This window comes from Rhincodon typus, chromosome 13 (genome assembly GCF_021869965.1).
Source record: "Rhincodon typus isolate 14 chromosome 13, sRhiTyp1.1, whole genome shotgun sequence".
In the NCBI taxonomy this organism is placed as follows: Eukaryota; Metazoa; Chordata; class Chondrichthyes; order Orectolobiformes; family Rhincodontidae; genus Rhincodon; species Rhincodon typus.
In genome coordinates this window covers 67,156,033-67,177,163 of record NC_063344.1, presented here as the reverse complement: position 1 = coordinate 67,177,163, position 21,131 = coordinate 67,156,033, and the positions used below count along the sequence as shown (strand labels likewise).

At 42.7% G+C, this 21,131-nt stretch overlaps 1 protein-coding gene across 2 annotated transcripts in view; it reads left to right on the top strand.

Annotated features, from left to right (window-relative positions):
- Positions 1-20,660, top strand: part of wdr33 (WD repeat domain 33) — a 104,470-nt gene extending 83,810 nt beyond the window's left edge. For both annotated transcript variants that reach the window (XM_020511131.2, XM_048604225.1), the window contains 5 exons: positions 7,635-7,731; positions 10,440-10,914; positions 18,063-18,232; positions 18,818-18,979; positions 20,122-20,660. In XM_020511131.2, coding sequence (XP_020366720.2) covers positions 7,635-7,731; positions 10,440-10,914; positions 18,063-18,232; positions 18,818-18,979; positions 20,122-20,345 — 1,128 coding nt within the window. In that variant the 3' untranslated portion in view covers positions 20,346-20,660. The remainder of the gene's footprint in view (positions 1-7,634; positions 7,732-10,439; positions 10,915-18,062; positions 18,233-18,817; positions 18,980-20,121) is intronic.
- Positions 20,661-21,131: the final 471 nt, after the last annotated feature.

The window sequence follows — 21,131 nt, the reverse complement described above, 5'->3', positions numbered from 1 at the left end:
ACATCAACACTGACTACTTTAATATCTGAGGAGTTGCAAATGGTGATGAACATTTTGCAATCTTCAGTGAACCTCCCCACTTCTGATCTTGTGATGGAGAGAAGATCATTGATGCAGCAGCTGAAGATGGTTGAGACTGGCACAGTACACTGAGGAACTGAGGGATGTTGTGACGGAGTGGCGGTGTCCTTACCTCTGGGCCAGGAGACTCCGGTTCAAGTCCCATCTGCTGCAAAGATGCGTAATAATGACTCTGAAGAGGTTGATTAGAAAGTATCTACACTCGGGGTGTTCTTGGACTGAGCTGATTGACCTCCTATAACTACATCCATCTTCCCTTGTGCAGCTTCATTATGTAACTGCCCATAGAAACACACTCATGTTTCTTACAGTACATGTAGATGTTATGACCATTGGCTCAATTGGCTGCATTTTTACCTTTGGGTCTGAAGGTTATGGTGCTCGAGGCCTTTATCAGGATGTGAGCAGATAATTTAAAGTTTTTGAGAAGATTTGTAGCTAGGGTTATGGACTTGCTCGCCAAGCCGGTGTGTTTGACTGTAGATGTTTTGTCAACCTGCTAGGAAACATCGTCAGTTTATATGCCTCAGTTTGTTAGGCTGGTTCGCATCACTTCCAGTTCTGTTTTTCAGTGGTTTGTGTATCGGGTCCAGTTCAATGTGTTTGTTGATGGAGTTCCGTTGGAATACCAGGCCTCCAGGAATTCCCTGGCATGTCTCTGTTTGGCTCGTGCTATTGTGGATGTGTTGTCCCAGTCGGACTCATGTCCTTCTTTGTCCATATGTATTGAGACCAGTGAGAATTGGTTTTGTCTCTTGGTGGCTAGTTGGTATTTGTGTATCTGAATTGTCAGTTTTCTTCCAGTTTGGCCTATGTAATGTTTCTCACAGTCCTTGCATGGTATTTTTGTATATTACGTTAGTTTTATTGATTGTGGATATGGGAGAAAGCTAATGCACTACTAGCAGATACCGACACCTACCAACAGATGGTGATAGACCCAACACAGCAGTTACAGAACAACAAGGGATTACAACAACCCTGAAGAAATTACACAACTCAGGAGATATTAGCAAGACAACACACCCCGCTACTGTGGACTCTAAGGTACACAAGCCAGGAGTCCCCCTCAGACCCATTGTCTCACTACCAGGCACACCAACATATAGACTAGCCAAAGAACCACAACAGAAACTGAAATACTTAGTTGATGACACTACCCATTGCATCCACTCCTCCCAAGGATTCTTGAACATCATCAAGGACACCAGGATAGAAGGAGGGCGAAATAATGATATCCTTTAACGTAACAGCACTATTTGCATCCAGACACATCGAACTAGCCAAAGAGACAATTGCCACACTGCTGGACGAATCAGGAAGGCAGGCACCCCACAACATCAACAGGACAGCACCCTGAAACTGCTGGATCTGTGCCTCACAACCCACTTCACCTTCAACGACTGTACATTCAAACACCAATGGGATCTCCAATATCAGAACTTATAGCAGAAATGGAGATGCAAAAGTTGGAACAGACAGTGCTCCTGACTATACAATCCACACTCTGGGTCTGATGTGTAGAAGACACCTTTGTGATTATCAAATACACAAAACTAGAAGAAACCCACCAACACATAAACAACCTCCTCACCAGAAAAAAAATCACAAAAGAAGAAGAGAACAATAACCGAGTACCCTTCATAGACATAACGGTAGAATATAAGAACAACCGGGAACTCCAGACTAGCGTATACAGAAAGACCACACATATGGACCAGATACTTAATTACACCAGCAATCATCCCAACACCCATAAACAGAGCTGCATCAGGACATTATTCAAATAAGCAACCCAGAAGTGTGCAAAGCAGAACAGGAGCACCTATACAGAGTTTTTAAAAGGAATGGATACCCAAAAAGCACAATCCGCCATTACCTCCTTGACAGACCACAACAAGAAGACACAACATGGCCAGATACACTTGCCACCCTACCGTACAATAGAGACATATCAGAGATGACCACAAGACTACTCAGACCCCTAGGCATCAGGGTAGCCCACAAACCAACAACCATCCTGCGACAGCTACTGACGAACGTAAAGGATCCCATACCCACAACCAGTAAGACTAACATAATACACCAAATACCATGCCAGGACTGTGAAAAACATTACATAGGCCAAATGGGAGGAAAACTGACAATAAGGATATATGGACACCAACTCGCCAACAAAAGACATGACAATCCTCACTGGTGTCAATACAAAGAAGGACATGAGTCCGACTGGGACAACGCGTACATAATAGCACAAGCCAAACAGAGACATGCCAGGGAATTCCTGGAGGTCTGGCATTCCAACCGGAACTCCATCAACAAACACATTGAACTGGACTCGATATACAAACCACTGAAAAACAGAACCGGTAGTCATGCTAACCACCCTGGCAAACCGAGGCATATAAATAACAAGCGGGACAGAATATCAACGCTTCACCGGAGGTGCACTGATGACATTACCTAGCAGGGTGACGAAACGTCTGCAGTCAAACACACTGGCTCAGCGAGCAAGTCTACAGCCTCGGGAGCAGATAATCTCAGTTGATCATCCACGGCAAAACTGAGGGAATGATACTCTAGTGATTGGAACCAGGTGGATCTTGTTGACTATGAAATCCTTGATTGGGGTTGTTAACCTGGGCCAATCAGGAAAGACCTGGTTGACCAATATAACCAGGAGATTAGAATCGCCTTCAGTTCAGGGAACTGACTCCGAGCTAGCTGGTCACAGCCAGTGTACTGTGCACAAGTAAATATAGGGTGACTTGGTGATGGTATACCGGCCTGTATGCAGTTATTTCAGCCACATTATTTGAGGTCCTGCTTTTCTGATCAATCAATGCACAGAGGTCTGTTTTGCTTATTTCAGGTGTATCTTCTGGATTTCATTCTGCTATCTGAATAGGAACAGAAGTTCAGTGCTTCTGAACATTCAATGTTCCCCTCTCTACCCACAAAGTTAAAAATATTGGTGTTTGTGATAGATCATGTGTATAATGGTACCTACTGACCTTCAGAATGATTCCTTGGCGTATTTGTTGGAGAGGAGACAAAGCTACTGTTTGAATGTAAATTTATTTCATAATTGAGGAGAATAAAATTAGAGCCATACAACTACATTGAAATTTGATTAGCAGTGCCTGTTCTCATCTCTGCAGACTTCAAGAATAATAGGATTAAATCTTTTTAATATTTCATGGGACGCAGACTTCTCTGGCAAGGACTTATTGCCCAACTTAAATACCCATGGGAAGAACGATTCCACATTATTTTTGTGTAGCTAAAATAAATCAGTTAATGGTGTTCCTCATTGATCAGGAAGGGGTGGATAAAGTGGAATATTCTGTTTGGCTCTTCATTAATTCCACTTTGCAGCGTTATGAGGACCATATCTGACTCAGTTCAAACGAGGACTATTTAATTTCTGTCAGCGAATGGGACAAGTCATTCTTGTCTTCTGCATTATTGTCTATTCAATCCTTCAGAAAGATTCAGCTTATTATTGTGAATGACTTCAATATTGAAATGCATCTTAATTCAAGAGGAAGCTTTTTCTTAGTTGCTTCATGTTGGTACACCAGTACAATGCTGATAGAATACTGCACTGTCTGAGGTATTGTCTTTCAGATAAGATGTTAAACTGATGCCCATCTATTCAATGGTACCATTTCAAAGAGAGTATTTGAGCTATTCCTAATGTCCTGACAAATTTATCGTTTGTTGAACATCAGAAAAGCAGGTTTTTTAATTGGACTAAGGCAGATTTTAATGGTATCAGACTAGAACTTTCAAAAGTTGATTAGAGTAGACTGTTCGCAGGTGAAATGACGTCTGACATGTGGGAGGTGTTCAAGAGTGTGATGACGAAATTTCAGAGGCGTTATGTTCCTGTTAGAGTAAACGGTAAGGCTGGTAAGATTAAGGAACAATGGATGAATAAAGATATTAAGGTTCTAATCAAGAACAAAAGAGAATCTTATTTTAGATATAGACAACTTGGTTGAACTGAATCTCTTAATATAAAGAGTGTAGAAGCATTCAGAGGAGATAAATCAGGAAGGCAAAGAGGGGATAAGAGATAACATTGACAGATAAGGTTAAGGGTAATCCAAAGAGATTCTACAAATACATTAATAGTAAGAGGGCAACTAGAGAGAGGGTAGGGCGTCTTAAAGGGCAGCACGGTGGCTCAGTGGTTAGCACTGCTGCCTCACAGCACCAGAGACCTGGGTTCGATTCCACCCACGGGCAACTGTCTGTGTGGAGTTTGCACATTCTCCCCGTGTCTGTGTGGGTTTCCTCCCACAGTCCAAAGATGTGCAGATTAGGTGGATGGGCAATTTAGCACAGCCAATAGTGTTCAGGGATGTATAGATTAGGTGGGTTATGAGGGATGGGTCTGGGTGGGTGCTCTGAGGGTCGGTGTAGACTTGTTGGGCCAAAAGGCCTGTTTCCACACTGTAGGGATTCTATGATAATTCTATGAAAAGATCAAGGCAGTCGTCTTTGTGTTGAACCCCAGGAGATGGGAGAGATACTGAATGAATATTTCGTATCAGGTTTTACAGTAGAGAAAGAAATAGAGTCTAGAGAAGGCAAAGAAATAAACCTTGATGTTTTAAAAACAGTTCACATTACAGACAAGGAAGTTCGGGGGGGTCTTAGAGAATATAAAGGTGGATAAATCGCTGTGACCTGATCTAATGTACCTCAGAATGTTGTGGGAAGTAAGGGAGGAAATTACGAGATCCCTCGCAGAAATATTTGCATCATCTATAACTATGGGTGAGGTGCCTGATGACTGGAGGATGGCTAATGTTATACCTTTGTTTAAGAAAGGTTGTAAGGAGAAACCGGGGAACTATAGACCAGTGAGTCTGACTTCACTAGTGGGTAAATTGTTGGAGGTGATTATAAAAGATAAGATTTATGGACATTTAGAGAGGCAAAAATTGATTAGGGGTAGTCAGCATGGTTTTGTGTGAGGAAAATCGTGTTTCATGAATTTGATTGAGTTTTTGAGGAAGTTACCAAAAAGGTTGATGATGGCAGAGCAGTAGACATTGTGTATTTGGATTTTAATGAAGCCTTTGACAAGGTTACACATAGACTAATTGGTACAGTTAGGTCACTTGGGATTCAGGGTGAGCTTGCCAATTGGATACATAATTAGCTTAATGGCAGGAGACAGAGTAATGTGGAGTGTTGCTTTTCAGACTGGAGGCCTGTGACCAGCGGTGTTCCACAGGGATCGGTTCTGGGTGCGCTTTTGTTTGTCATTCATATAAATGATTTGGATGAGAATATAGAGGCATGGCTAGTAAGTTTGTGGATGACACCAAAATTGGTGGCATTGTAGACAATGAAGAAGGTTTTCTAAGATTACAAAGGGGTCTTGATCAAATAGGTCCATGAGCTGAAAGATGGCAGATGGAGTTCAGTCTGGATAAATGCATTTCGGTACAACAAACAAGGGTAGGGTTTATACAATTAATGGTAGGGCCTTGGGTAGTGTTGTAGAACAGAGGGACCTAGGGGTGCAGGTACATAATTCTTTGAAATTTGCGTCACATATAGACAGGATGGTTAAAAAGGCATTTGGCACACTTGCCTTCATTGCTCAGTCCTTTGAGTATAGGAGTTGGGACGTTATGTTGAGGTTGTACAGGACGTTGGTGAGGCCTCTTCTGGAATACCGTGTCTAGTTCTGGTTGCCCAGTTATGGGAAGGATATTATTCAAGGTTTCAGAAGAGATTTACCAGGATGTTGCCGGGTGTGGAAGGTTTGAGTCATAAGGAATGGCTGGATAGGCTGGTACTTTCTTCATTAGAGCATTGGATGTTGAGAGGTGACCTGACAGAAGTTTATAAAATAATGAGAGATATAGATAGAGTTGGTGGTAGTTGTCTTTTCCCTGAGATGGGGAATTTTAAGGTGAGAGGGGAGAGATTTAAAAAAGAGGTGAGGCAAGTTTTTTTGCACAGAGGGTGGTTTGTGTGTGGAATGAACTTCCTGATGAATTGGTGGATTTGGGTGCAGTTACAATGTTTAAAAGACAATTGGATGGATATATGAAGAGGAAAGGTTTGGAGGGATATGGTTCAAGAGCAGGCAGGTGGGACTAGTTTAGTTTGGGATTATGTTTGGCATGGACTGGTTGGACTAAATGGTCTTTTTCCGTGCTGTATGGCTCTATCTGGCCCACTATCACATTGCTCTTTATAGGAGCTTGCTGAGCACAAAATTGGCTCCATCTTTTCAAATTACAACAGTGACTTAAATGTCTAAGGTACTTCATAAAGCATGTTGAGCACTATGACAATGCTGAATCAACTGTTAATAACTGCACCAAAATCCAATTTGTTATTGTGGGAGCATATCCAAATATACATGTTTTTGTTTCACTGTACCAACGTGTTTTTCCATCTGTTCACTCACATTGGATCCCATTTGCTTACCACTCTTAAAACCTGTCCAAATTTGTTTGAAAGTTATGGGTAAAATTACGTAATACAAACAAAAGAACATCCAGAACAGATGCTCCTGAATCTGACTGGTCTTGGAGTTTCTTGTTGGTTTATCTTTATTTTGCTGATTCTATCACTACACTAAGCAATATATGATATCGTAACATCTCAACAAAGAACATAAAAAAGTCTTTTTCCTCTTATTTAAGAAATGATTAGAGAACAAACATGATGATTTCTTATTTTGAAAGAAATAAATTGATATCAATGAGATTTAATAGTTCATTAGGGGAATGACTGAGAGAAGATGGTGAGCCCACCAATTGGAAAAAAGCTTCTTTAACGTTCGCACAAATAAATTTAACCCATTTCCCTACCCTTTCTACTACTGACTACCTTGGACAAACTGGATTGAAACCATTAAAGAACTAATTTGAATCCTCCTCCATTTCCATTCTTGGCCCCTTCTATTCCTTCTGCGGTTCCAGCTTTCAGTCTGGAATTCACCACTTCAAAATCCACCTTTTGGGATCACAGAATTGTTACTGCATAAAAGGAAGCCATTCAGCCCATAGTGTTTGCATTGGCCAAACACGCGATCTCTTCTTCAGCCACATTCTCTAACTCATCATCCAGTTCCTGCTAATATCTGAATCTAGGTATCTTCCTCTGTTGCCATTCAGCACAAAGTTCCTAGGAGTGCTCTGATGTTATAACAAAGGTCCCCTGTTAACCAAAGTTGTTCATACTGGTAAGCGACTTCCTCATTCCAGGCTCAATAATTCACCCTTCAGTTCTGTAAATGATAATGGACTGATTTCAAGCAAAATGTTTCAAAGGCAATTGGACTGATATTAAGTGATTTGCTTCCTTGATGAACGTACGAGTTCTGCCCAAATTAGATGCAACAAAAGACTAAGGTACAAAATAAAGTTCTGCAGTGTTGGCTGTATTTTTCTGGTTGTACAACATATGACGGATTTCTATCTATTGTGGTTTATGAAACACCAAAGTGTTTTTTTTCTTTTAAGTTAATCTATGCCTCATGGTTGACTCATTTGTTAATTTCTTTCCTATGAAAGGCTGGAAACCAAGTGCCACCATTGATGATGGTACAGCAGGGTCCGGTTCGATTACCTGCTTCTAATCAGGGACCTCCAGGTCCTGGGCCAAGCAAAGGTGAGAAGCGCAGCACTACACATAAATGGATTAATTAAACTGAGGCATAAAGAGCCAGCCTCACAGCTATCATCCTGCCTCGTAGAACTTTGCCTGTGCATAATGGTCACTCATGTTGAAGGTGCATTGATTCATTCTTACAGCGCCAGGGACCTGGGTTCGATTCCACCCTCAGGCAACTGTCTGTGTGGAGTTTACACATTCTACGTGTGTCTGTGTAGTTTTCCTCTGGGTGCTCTGGTTTCCTCCCACAGTCGAAAGATGTGCAGGTTAGGTGGATTGGCCATGCTAATTTGACGGTAGTGTCCAGGGATGTGCAAGCTAGGTGGGATGGCCATGCAAATGCAGGGTTACAGTGATGGGGTACAGGGAGTGTGTCTAGGTGGGATGCTGTTCAGAAGGTTGATGTGGGCTTGACAGGCCAAATGGCCTGCTTCTGCAGTGTAGGGATTCTATGATTCTATCCTGCACAAATGGTGTTTAAGCTTCTGTCAAGAAGGAAGAAGGAACAGAAAATTCAGCATGCAGAATGCTCCAGAATTTGAAGAATGAATGATATATTAACTAATTTCAATGTGTGAGATAAAAATCACAAAAGTGTGCATTGCAAATAATTGACCCTGCAGCACCTTGCTATGTTGTACTTTGGTAACCTTTGTGAAATCCATTGCTCGCTCTATCGGAGTATGTGGTTCCGGTTTTAAGAAGGTTTTGACTGGCAAACACATAAGCTGCTTTTGTCAGTGTTTAATTCACAAACAGCTGATGATATTTGAATGGTTGATATACCTGCTGGTCATCCTCACTCAACTAAATTGGCCATCTGTTTTTTGACACGTGACTAGTCATTACTCTAGGTGAGTGAAGTGCTTCACTGCGGGAGGAGGCTTTCTCAAACCAGCAGGGATTTCACCTCTTGTGGTAGATTGGGAAGTGGCATTCATTGACCTGTAAAGGTTCATTGTCTGAAATTAAGTGAACTCTGGCATTTGAATGGCCCATTCTTAAAAGATTTGTAAAGCTAAAGAGAGATGTAGTTTAAAAAACGACAATGGGCAATTTATTCAGGTTCCTCCCCTAGAGAGAGAGCAATATATTGTACAGTGAATGAAGCGTTGTATAAAATAATACCATGTCCATCTTCTGTTCATTAAGTAAAATTTCTGCAAAGGCTGGCCTGACATTTGTTTTTGAAGTATTTTCTAGCTCTCAGTTTATAGGGTTCTCTAATGCTACCACAGCTATAACGGCAAAATATGTTTGCCATTTATGAAGTTTTCTTGGTCAGACAATTGTCCCTAATTTCAGAGAATGAGCGAGTTTAGAAAATACCTAAAGTTTAAACCAAAGAAAGGCAGAAACTTTGATATTATTATAAGTGGCCTATAGGCTGGATCCCCTTTCCACACAATGCCAAAAAAGTTTTCAGGAGGTGGTGATCTTCTCAGTAAAACATCATTGTCTTTTGATACAAGATCTTAAGTCAGTGCTGGGACTAATCTGGTACAGTGCATGTATTTTTGTGATTTATTTCATCAGAATTTTGTAAATTAATCCATTCATAGGGCTGTAGATTAAATTGTGAGTTTACAGAATCATGGGTTTGTGGATTAATTTTGAGGTTTGCCAGTTGTTCTTTTTTGCATCAGCTGTGGTTCAGTGGATAACAGCCTTGTCTCTGGGACAGTAGGTTCTGAGTTCACTAGGTTCTCCCTCCAAAGACTTGAAACCAAAACGTAGGCTGGCAGACTCAGTACATTATTGAGAAAGTGCTGAACTCTCAGAGGATGACTTTAATTTGAAGCCCCACCTGCCTGCTAAAATAGATTTGAGAGATCCCACAAGTTGCTCAAGAAAGAGTAGGAGAATTCCTTCTGTTCTCCTGGCAAATATTTATCCATTAAACAACATCATTAAAACAGGTTATCTGGCCATTATCAGGTTACTATTTTGTGGAAGCTTGATATGCATAAATTAATTGTCATGTTGTCTACATATGACAGGGACTACACTTTAGAAAATACTTAAATATTTGCCAAGTGTTTTGGGACACTCGTTGATCCTAATGTTAGAGGCACTATGGAAATGGAGTTTTTTTTCTGCTTCGCGTTTTTGAACGACAAAACACAGTTCCTGATCACTCGTTGCTTATCTATCAGGGATCGGTTAGCTCAGTTGGCTGGATGGCTGATTTGCCGATGCAGAGTGATGCCAATAGTGTGGGTTCAGCTCTTGCACCACTTGAGGTTAGCATGAAAATCCTGCCTTCTCACTTGCCTTTCTCCTGAGGTGTGGTGACCCTAAAGTTAAACTCACTGCAAGTTGTCTCTGTCTCTAATGAGAGAGCAGCCTTATGTTCCTCTGGGACTGTGGCGACTTCACGTATGCTTGTCTGTGTAGGTGTCTTTAGGAAATGAAATATTTCAGAGAACAAGTGAAGTATATGACGGGCGAGAAAAGGCACCATAATGTTAACACCAATTTATTGAGTGTTCCAGTTGTAAGATTTCAGAGCCCTTTATTGTTCTATTTCTATTAGTGTTAGCTAGTTAATGGATCATCATACTTTCTGTGTGCGTTTGTCTGCACAGCCAATATATGTTCATTTAAATACCGTTGTGCACAGGGAGAATGGTTGTCCGTTTTTGTGCTCATGTTGTTCATCTGTTTGCTTTAATAACCGCTTCAAACTGATTTTGTCTCAACAGGTGAATCTCATGGTCCGCCGAATCATCACATGGGCCATCCGCAGGAAATGAGGCGTGACCCGAGCACAGAGCGTGAACCTGAACGAGGACCTCTATTCAGGGGATCCCACGACTGGGGCGATCCTCGGGAAAACAGAGGATCCGCAGAGAGGCGGGGCCCACCCCAAGACTACCATGATCGTTTCGAAGGACCGGATCAGTATCACGATGATTTCCGGAAGGATGAGCGATATGGCCACAGGTCGCGGGAATTTGAGAACCGTATGGGCCCACTACCTCTTGATGATGGTTGGAGGCGAGGACCTGGTCCTCAACGGGATTTTCCTCCTGATCAGGAGTACAGGGACTTTGGGGATCCTGAGCACAGGGGCCCAAACCGGGGTCCACCCCAAGCTTGGGATGGACGCAAACCAGTAGATGAACGATTCATGAGGGAGCCCGAGGATATGCGATTTCGTGGGCGGAGGGATGACAGGTGAGAGTAAATTCTGAGTGGTTGTTGAGTAGGGACCCCTGAGATGCAGCTTTATATATCCAAAATATTATGACTTAACATATATGGAACTAGATTTGAAATTGGATGTCATCTGATTTTAGACTTGCCCTATTGATTAGAATTGGTGAACCATTCTTTCAGCTGGAAGTGCAATTTATTGGGCTTTACGGTGCAAACAAATCCCAGCAGGTAGCAGGAGTGTGACAATTGTGTTACCAAGCAGAAGGAGAGTTAAAGAATGATTGAGTCCAACTATTAATGGGAATTTAGATCTTTCCTACATGGTGGCCCGGTGGAGGCTGCAGTGCTGACCTCAGACCTCAGAGGAAACTGCCAATGTGACATTGCTTTGACCTTCCAGACTGCTGTTTAAATCCCCTGCCAAGTAAAGGAGATCCCTTGGTGGGCAGTCGCAACGATGTCAGCAAGCAGTGGGCGATCAATCAAACCGAAAAATTCACACACAGCAAACCAGGAAGTGAAGCGCATCCTTCACTTCTAATTCATATTTTCAGATAATGAAATAAAAGTTCTGACAGTATTAAGATAGAAGCTAAAATAAAGATGGACAAAGTTTAAAATAATAAAATTACTTTTAAGAAAGTATGTAAGTTTTTATTGCTGCAGAGAAATTTAATATTCAACACAATAAAAATTAGATTCCAGTAATAAAGTGGGAATGAATACAGTTAGCCCCAATGACATCTCATTCTACCAGGTTTTAGTTCTTCAAGGGTTTTCACGTCAACTTCAACAAAGAATTAAAGAAAGTTGCCACCACATCATGATTGCAGTTTGCAAAAGTCTGTTTGCATCTAATAGGAGAGCATAGACTCTCAGGGCACAACTTCTGAATTGCTGCATTATTCTGTGCGTGTGGGAACTACCAAACTCCTGTCAATTTTCAGTAGAGGATGACGACAGAAATCAACATTTTTGCCATCATTACCACAGCCAAAGAGATTTGTAAACAATTTCACTCATCGTAAATGCAGGCCAAAAATTTGTAGCATGTACGAGGCTAATAAAGCATGTATTAACCAGAAACTGGAAGGTTCCTGCGCCTCATGGGACACATCTGGAATACAGGACTTGAGGAATGAAAAGAAGAAATTAACAATAGCTTAGCATTTTTCAGATCTCCATAAATAACTCCAGCTGACAAGGCCTGAAAGACATCCAGTGCAGGCCTAAATATTCACAAAGGAATAAAATACAAATTACTGGCCCGCCAACCTAGAAATCTGCTATGGGAAAAATTGAAGGGATTACATCTAAGTAGCACCAGGATCATGAAGGGGAGCAGTCAGTGTGGCATTAAAGCTAACATATTGTGCCATACAAATCTCTGAGAATTCCTTGAGGAGGCAGTTGCTTTGATACCCTAGGATAACCCAGTGAATTATTAGTGTGCAGTTTATTTGTATTCAACAAAGTTCCTTTTGTGAAGCTTGTGGAATTGATTAGGTCTTCTACATGGATTAAGAATTGGCTTGGCAACAGAAGATGAATATTGGGAATTGGGGGAAGTAATTAGGATTGAGCAAAAAACAACAGTTTCATTGGGCCCAGCAAACACATGTTCCTAAAGATGCTTCTGACCACAACTGTTGGAGCTTTGGAGCGTCTGAAATTGCAACCTGCTGCTGCTATAACACAGAGTAGATGGGGGGAAACTGTTCCCATTCATGAAATTATCAAGAATGAGAGTGCACAGGTTTTAACTAACTTGCAGAAGAACAGGCTTTTTTTACACGGTGAGTGATTATGTTCCAGAGTGAGCTGAAGAGAATGTGCTGGAGGCAGGTGTTTGAAAGGGAATTTGGCTGTTATCTGAAAAGGAAGAGTGGGCCAGGTGAAGGGGAGAAGGCAGTAATACAACATTTAAGTGAAATGAGCATTTGGAATATCAGTGACACAATGGCCTCATTAAGTGTTGTAACAATTCTGCGCAACGTGGTATCTCCTACATGTTTCCATGTGCAGGCACAAAGACATAATCTGCCAAGAGATGGCCTGTTCACCCTTTATTTGAACAATTGTCTCCAATCCTCCAGAGCAGTTTTAACATAGAGAAATAAGTCCAATTTTTTTTTCTGTAGATTTGAACAGGGTTCTGACCAGTGTCGGAATGCATTTGAACAGAGATGTCAAAATCTGTGGTGCCCAACACAACGCTGACAGGAACCAGACTTTGATCCATGTGATTGGTTTGAAGATTTATAGGTGTTTTTTGTGTAGATTTAAAATAGGAACCAATACTGACGTCCCTGGATCCACACTGCTTGAAAATTGGAAATGATAATGACCAATCAAACACTGCTGTTAACTGGACAGATCCAAACAAAGGTCCACGTACAGCTGGACCCACTTATTCAAGACAGTTTGGTAATGCAGAGTTGCAGTCAGCTCCTGTATAGGCATTTTCCATTTGCGCAGCACACAAAATTTGTTGCAAGTCCTTGCTCTTGGCATAAGCTTCTCTGAGGACAACAATGAACTCCTTTGTTGCCACTGGCTGGCACTAATAATCCCATTGTGCCTTAGATTGCTTTGAAAGAAAACACATCTGCCACTTGTAAACTGTAAACCAGCTTATTCACAGAAGCAGCAGTAAAAGCAACACCTTGAATCAATTCAAATGTAGAATGCAGAGCCAACTCACAAACGTTAAACAGACAAGTCAGCAAAGACTTTTGGAATGTCTTTCCATTTCTTGAGATCGTAACAGGCAGAATTGGAAGTCCTATTCCTTAGGGAACACATTGCATTAATGCTTCGGGAGCCGCCAGTGGAGTTTCATTTGCTTCCCCACCTCAAGGCTCAAACATCCATCGTTCCCAAACATTTGGACACAGTAAGAATGCACCAGCACCACCTTTTCATAAACATATTTCCACACTGATAGATCTGGTTCTACCCTATAGGTTCAGTCTGTTAATAGCACTGCCTCATTACTATTAGTTGTCCATAAAGCTGCAAGAATTATTGGTATTTTTTAAAAAATTCATTCACAGGATGAGGGTGTTGCTGGCTAGGGCAGCATTTATTGCTCATCCCTAATTGCCCAAAGGGCAGTTAAGAGACAGCCACATTGCTGTGGGTCTGGAGTCACATGTAGGCCAGAGGTCTAGCTGGAGATTGCCTGCACTTGTTTCTTGGTGTGGGATAAGATGTGTTTGTAGTGGTATCCCTTTTTGCCTGTTCAAGTCTCTGTCATTCCATCCATACAGAAACCTCAATACCACACCTCAACTGTTTTAAAGTTAAGCTGTTTAATCTTAAACAGTTAACTCTGCTTTGGTTAACTGGGTCAGACTGTAAGAATTCAGTGCAGAAATTGATGCACAATGCTGTGAATTAACCAAATGCAGAGCATCCTGAGAGATCTGTCTGCACAGAGTAACCAGTAGTGGCTTCTATCTGTCCATCCACCACCTTAAAAAAAAACTTGTGGCTTTGTCATTTAATATCTGAAGTTAAACTACATGACAGAGTCAGTGTTCAAAGGGTGAACACAGAGGCAGTACAAGTGCAAGAATGGAAAGTACCAGTTCCTGGGGGCTGTTTCTGATGGAAACCAACAGGTAACCAGCTATAACCCTAAGGACAATTCTGCTACCTAGGAGACAGTGACCAAAGAAGGAGGCAAATGTCCTGCAATAAATAAATTGTCGTCTTGTGTCAAGTAATTATTTTTTGGTGGTGCTGCCTTGATATTTATTAGGAACCTTTAAACATCTGCCCCTCTTTTCAAAATGTTGCCTTTTAGTGTATCCAATCAGAGAGAGCTGTACTCAAAGATGCTTTGAGACCGAGCCAAATGAAGAGATATTAGAACAGATGCACAAAAGCTTTGAAGGAATGTCTTAAAGGAAAATAAGAAGAGAAAAAGTAGATAGAGATCGAGAGTGAAAATGCCAGCATTTAGAACCCAAGCAGCTGAAAGCAGAGCCAGCTATGACACATCAATTAGTTAATTAATCAATTACTTACTGGAGCATAGGAGATTGAGGAGTGACCTTAGAGGTTTTTAAATTCATGAGAGGTATGGATAGGTAATTGGCAGGTGTCTTTTCCCTGTTGTGGGGGGATTTCAAGACAAAGGGGCCTATGTTTAAGGTGAGAGGAGAAAAATTTTAAAAGGATGTGAGAGGCAGGTTTTGTTTTACAGAGAGTGGTTTGTGTGTGTTTTGAACCAGAGGAACTGGTGGATGCAGGTACACTTTCAACATTTAAAAGACATTTGGATAAGTGCATGAATAGAAAAGGTTTCAAAGGATATGGTCCAAGCGCAGGCAGGTGGGACTAGTTTAGTTTGTGATTATGGTCGGCAGGGACTGGTGAGACCAGAAGTTCTGTTTCCATGCTGTATGGCCCTATGACTCTACGGGATGTTCAGGAGACCAGAATTAGTGACGAAAGGCTGGAGGCGGTTACCACAGTAGCGAGGGGCAAGGCCATGGAATGATTTGAAAGCAAGGATGAGATTTTTTTAAAATTGGTTTGGAAGCCACTGTAAGTCAGCAAGCACACTGGTGTTGGGTGGATGGACTCTGAGTTAGGATATACACAGTAGGGGTTTAGGTGAGTTCACGTTTATGGGGAGTGAAAGAGCGTTGGAGTAGTCAGGTCTAGACGTAGCCAAGGCATGGATGAAGGTTAGAAACAGTTTTAACTAGCCGCTCTAGCATGCTTGGCCATTCAGTCAGACCTTGGCTGATTTGTGATATAACTCCATATACCTTCACCCAACATTCCTTGATATCTTCAGTTGGCAAGCATCTGTCAATCTCAGACTTATCCTGCCCTCTCTCTAAGGCCAGTATACCCATCGTAAGGTGTGGTATCTGGAACTGCTGTCTGTATAAAGCTTTGTACAGCTGTAATGTAATTTCTAGACTCCCTGTGCATGTTTCCATGGCATATTGACTAATGCTATAAATACATTTATGTGACCTTTGTGTAGCTGGTATCCAGCACTGGTGTGCACAGCATTGCTCTTGCCATTTGCGAGGTTGTGCTATTGCCTTTGTTCAGTAGAATAGAATTCCTACAGTATGGAAGCAGGCCATTTGGCCCAGCGAGTCCACACCAACCCTCTGAAGAGTATCCTACCCAGAACCATTTAATCCCTATAACCCTGCACTTCCCATGGCAATCCTACCTAACCTGCACATCTTTGGACTGTGGGAGGAAACCAGAGCACCCGGAGGAAACCCACGCAGACACGGGGAGAATGTGCAAACTCCACACAGACAGTTGCTCAAGGCTGGAATCGAACCTGGGTCCCTGGCGCTGTGAGGCAGCAGTGCTAACCACTGAGCTACCATACCTGTGAGAATACTTGTACCTACAGTTATGCATAGATAGCTTCGCCTCTCTTCCCCTCTAATGGGAGTTCGTACTGCACAACCACAATCTGGGGAAGGGGTGTTGAGAGAATAGAAATGACTTTGATTTCCTGTTCTGTGTCTCAGTATAGTGAACAAATGTGCGTACAACAAGGTCTGCACTCTATAACTTTCATTAGTATTGGCAGCCAGCTATCCTAGCCAGGTACTTGTATGAGGGCTGTTCTGTATACAAAAGCAAGCAGACACTGGCCGTTTAAGTTCATTTTCATGTGCATGTTAAATTCCTTTACACAAGCTGACCAAAAGACATAGGAGCATTGACTCTGCTTGACCATTCAATGAAATCATTGCTGATCTCATAACCCTCAACTCCATTTTCCCGACTTTCCCCATAACCATTGCTTTCCTTACTGATTAAAAATCTGCCTGTCTCAGCCTTGAATATGCCTAACAACACCCTCTACAGCCCTCTGTGGTAAAGAATTCCACAGATTCGCTACCCTCTGAGAAAAGAAATTCCTGTTCATCTGCTTTACAAAGGCAACCCTGTACTACACCCTCTACTCTTGGACTCTTCCACAAGGGGAAACAGCCTTTCTGTATCTATAACATGACAATGTGGAGCTGGAGGAACGCGGCAGACCAGGCAGCATCAGAGGAGCAGGAAAGTTGACGTTTCGCATCAGGACCTTTCTTTGTCTAACCTGTCAAGCCCTGGAAGAATCCTGTATGTTTCAATAAGGCTGCCTCTCCTTCTAATTTCCGATGAATATAGGCCCAACCTATTTAACCTCTTCTCATAAGATGGAACATTCATACGTGGAATCAATCTCGTTGAAATAAAACACTTATCCTATATCTTTTCAACCTTGACTCCATACAAATGAATAGATTTACATTCAAATGGAGGAACCGCAGCAAAGACAACATGCCTACGGGTCGAACCCTTGGCCTGTTAGCAGGTTTAAAACTAATTAGCTTATTTCTTTCATATGTATGTGAATCTGTATATCACCCTCATTAGCTGGACAATTAATTTATTGACTATTCTCAAAGGATTTGACAGCATTTGCCAGGGCACAAAGTCATTTATCTCAGTGCATTGTGGATTCATGCTTTAAGTTGGTTTTTTGAGATCCCCTGAATGATCCACAGTACCAATCACTTCAGTAAGAAGACTAGCCAATGCTCAGCCACTGGGCAGTAACCTAAAACCCTTCTCTTATGTGCAGAATATGACCTATTAAAACTTATAATTCCATGTCGATTTCTTTATTTTTGGTCAGTTATTTCAGATTACCTTCACCCTGTTCAAGCTTTGATTAACGGTCATCTAAGGGCAATCAAACTGCACTGTGGCAGATTTTATCTCGGAAAGTCATGGGTATAGATATTCAACCTGGCATCACAAGTATATATCACTTTGGAGAGGATGGCTTTGTTGATAGACTATCGCACTAGGTGTGATCAGATGAAGGGCATTTACCAATCGAAGCAATTGGTTTGGAGACTAAAGCAGCTTTTTTTGGTCTATACACCTAGTGAGCCACAATTCCTTAGCTGAAGAATAACATGAGTTGGAGCTCATGCTCTCTATTTGGGAGAGTAGAGTTGGTGTTAATTTGAAATGTTAACACTTAGAGCTTGTATGAGCAGAATGTTGGAACTCGCAGTCGCGGTTCTTGGTGAGAGATGGAAATGTTACAGTTGGTCAGGTCTCTGAGACCTGTGGTAGAGCTGTGGGTGAACCGCCAAATCTTCTCTCTGCAGGTTCCGGCCTGTTCGGGGGGCATCTCGCCACGATGGTCGTGGTCCACGAGGTAGAGAGGCTTTCATGAATATGGATGAGTTCATGGGCGATGAGGAGTTTGAGCAAGCAGAGGAGAACGCGAGGGGCCGTGACCCGGGAGGAAGAGGTCGGGGCCGTGGAGCAATGCGAGGTATAGCTGAGCTTCGGTGTCGTCTGTTCGTTTCAGCAGTTTATTTGGTCTGTGTTGAGCTACTATAGAAATAATAAATGTGCGGCCAATTTAAAAAGCATTGCAATGTACAAAGTGGTAACTGGCACACAGGAACTCTATTGTATTGCACACTGTTTGGGGGATTCAGGACTACCCCAGTGTGAGTAAAACAGGTTGAGTTACAGATCTGATTATAGACAAATTTACAGCTGAATATTCTTACAGACTGCCCACCCTCCCACTGTCCCTACTTGCTGCAAGTATACTGGGAACAAGAATCCCCATTCATGCCAATTTTCATATATTTTACCTCAAGGCCCCACCTCAATCCGTAACCCCTTAACCCTAATCTATAGATCTCGGTTTAAAAGCTTCGAGCACTAATTGTAAGGTTTTTGTCCCCTTATTCTGGACTTGCCCCACCAGATGAAATCCTTTCTGTCTATCTTCTCTTTAAGTGCCTTTTCTAACCTTAAGCATCTCCTGATGCTGCATGAGCTCGAGGTACAGGATGCCCCAGATTTATTCTGCTGTTGATGCTTTGTTTCATTTTTGATCTTCCAGGCGGGAGAGGGGGCCTCCTTCCTCTACCTGGCCACGAGGAATTCCCTCGCTTCGAGGGAGGCCGTAAGTCGGAGAAACGGCCGCTGTCTCCAGGAGGTCACCGCGATGGCTGGGGAGGGCGAGGAGATCGAGGGGAAATCCATGATGCCAACAGAGAACCAGGTTTGCTCTGGGGGATCCTTAACCTTCCACAGTTTTGTCCCTTGGAAAGTTAAACAGAGCCCCTGTGGAAGGCTGAAGAGGGTCACTTGTGTGGTGCCTTGCATATCCGGTGTGTCTAGGCCACACACTTATAGATATACAAGCCCGTACGACTGTATATATTCACTTTGAAAAGTACTTCTCACTTCATGAGGCTGTAATTTTCAGTAAGTTTGCAACAAGTAACCTAGTTGTGGCATTCTAAGCTGCCTTAAACTAAAATATGATTTTTTTTTATTGCCAAATTTTTCAGATTTCTTTCACATTGGCCATCCAACGTTTGAGAGGCCCCTAGTCAGAATATAACCTGTGATTTGATGTGTAGGCCTGTACTGTGAAGAATCAGTTCAGCTTCCTGTCTTTCACATGCTTGTCTGATCGGCTAGGTTGGTCTGGCTGCAGTCACTGTTCAGGCCATTCTCACCAGAACTGCTCACCTCCCGGTAACCAACAGGAGGAGCGACCCCCATCACTCCATAGTATGGACGCTGTGCCACTTCCACCCCGCATGCGGAACTTCTTATCAAAGGGATTGGGATGGACCTGATTTCCCTGGCTGAGGACAGAAACTCGAGTAAGTTTCTGTTCTGGGTGGGTGTCCATCCAAGAGTGCACCCACAGTGGGGGATGTTGGGTCATCTGAATAATCAAAGCAGTACCCTCTGCCCTTGCAGGGTTTACTACAGAAGGGAGTGCAGTGAGAACCAAGGTCCTGTCAATTAATGCTGTCCAGTAATGGATCAGTCCTGTATCAGTGAAGGATTGTTAACCTCACTCTTACTGTACAGAGCCAGCCAAGTTGCACAGCTTGTCCTGCATAAATCAGTGGTGCTTAGGCAGAGTGGAGGATTTGGGCTTCCCTGATGATGTCTGAACAAAGTACCCAAGCTTCGCCTCTTGAAGGGATTATCCGTTTGGTCGTGTTTCACTTGAAGTGGAATGTTTCAGAATTCATTGAGATGAGTGGCTTCTGTAGGCTACTGTCAGTACCAAGCTAGTACTACACTGTTGCTGTAGGCTTTGCTGCAGCAAAGAGACTTGTTATGGAATGCTAAACACAGGATGCTATTTAATGGATGTTCTTTTAATGGATTGTTTTACAGGCCGGAGTGGGCCAGCCTCATCGCCCCGTATGCCCAAGTCTGGCCGTTCCAACTCGCACGAGGGAGACCGACACGACGGTTTTCACCGAGATGACGGATTCAGTGGCCCCGGAGGACCCCCTCCTCGGGGTGGACCTAGAGGTGGCCCCAACTGGGGAAGGAGCGGCAAGGGCTCGGGTCCTGGGCCTCGCCGAGGCTCCTCCAGAGGCAGCAGAGGAAGATGAGTGAAGCAGCAAGAGCAGAGGATTGATATTACTCAAGATCCCCAATGACCCATACAGTCTTTCAAGTGGAACTTGTGCGTGCAGCCAGTGTGCGGGTCTGGCCTTGGAAGAAGCAGTGATCGTTCCTTTTTCATTTTTGTACAGTTGGCAGCAGTGTTTGTTGTTAAACTCCAGAAGTTTTAGTGTTGTGGGCTCTGGAGCTTTGCCACACACAGAGAATATGTCAGAACAGAGCGACTCTGACTCCATGTACAGTTTGTCTCTAGTGTCATTTTGTATGACTACACAATATAATTTGTGCAAAATTTAACAAAAGCTGACATGGAAACTGGCCTATATTTATTTTGCTACACTTTGCACCCACCCCAGGCACCAGCAGCACACACTGTTTGACTGTCTTGTGAGGTCCTTGCCTGAACCACAGATTCAAATCGAAACACGGTTTGAATATAGTAGTGCGAGGCACAGCAGGATGACCAGAATTCCTATGGTGTTGTTTGAGGGTCAAATGTTGAATAGCAACTTCCAAGAAGTGCCATGGCACCTATCTCTCACACCTCAACAGACAAAGGGAGCCTGGGTTTTAGTGTCATCTAGCAAATTTGTGACCATATGGAGCTCCCTCTTTACCAAAGTGTCAGGTTATGTGCTCCTATCCTTGGAGTGCTAACATCTGAGCCAAGTTACCACACACATTGGGATATTGCACTGACAGCAAAGATAATTCAAAACATGTCATAGGCACAGGTGAAGATATCTCACATCCAGGTATGGGCAGTAAAATCA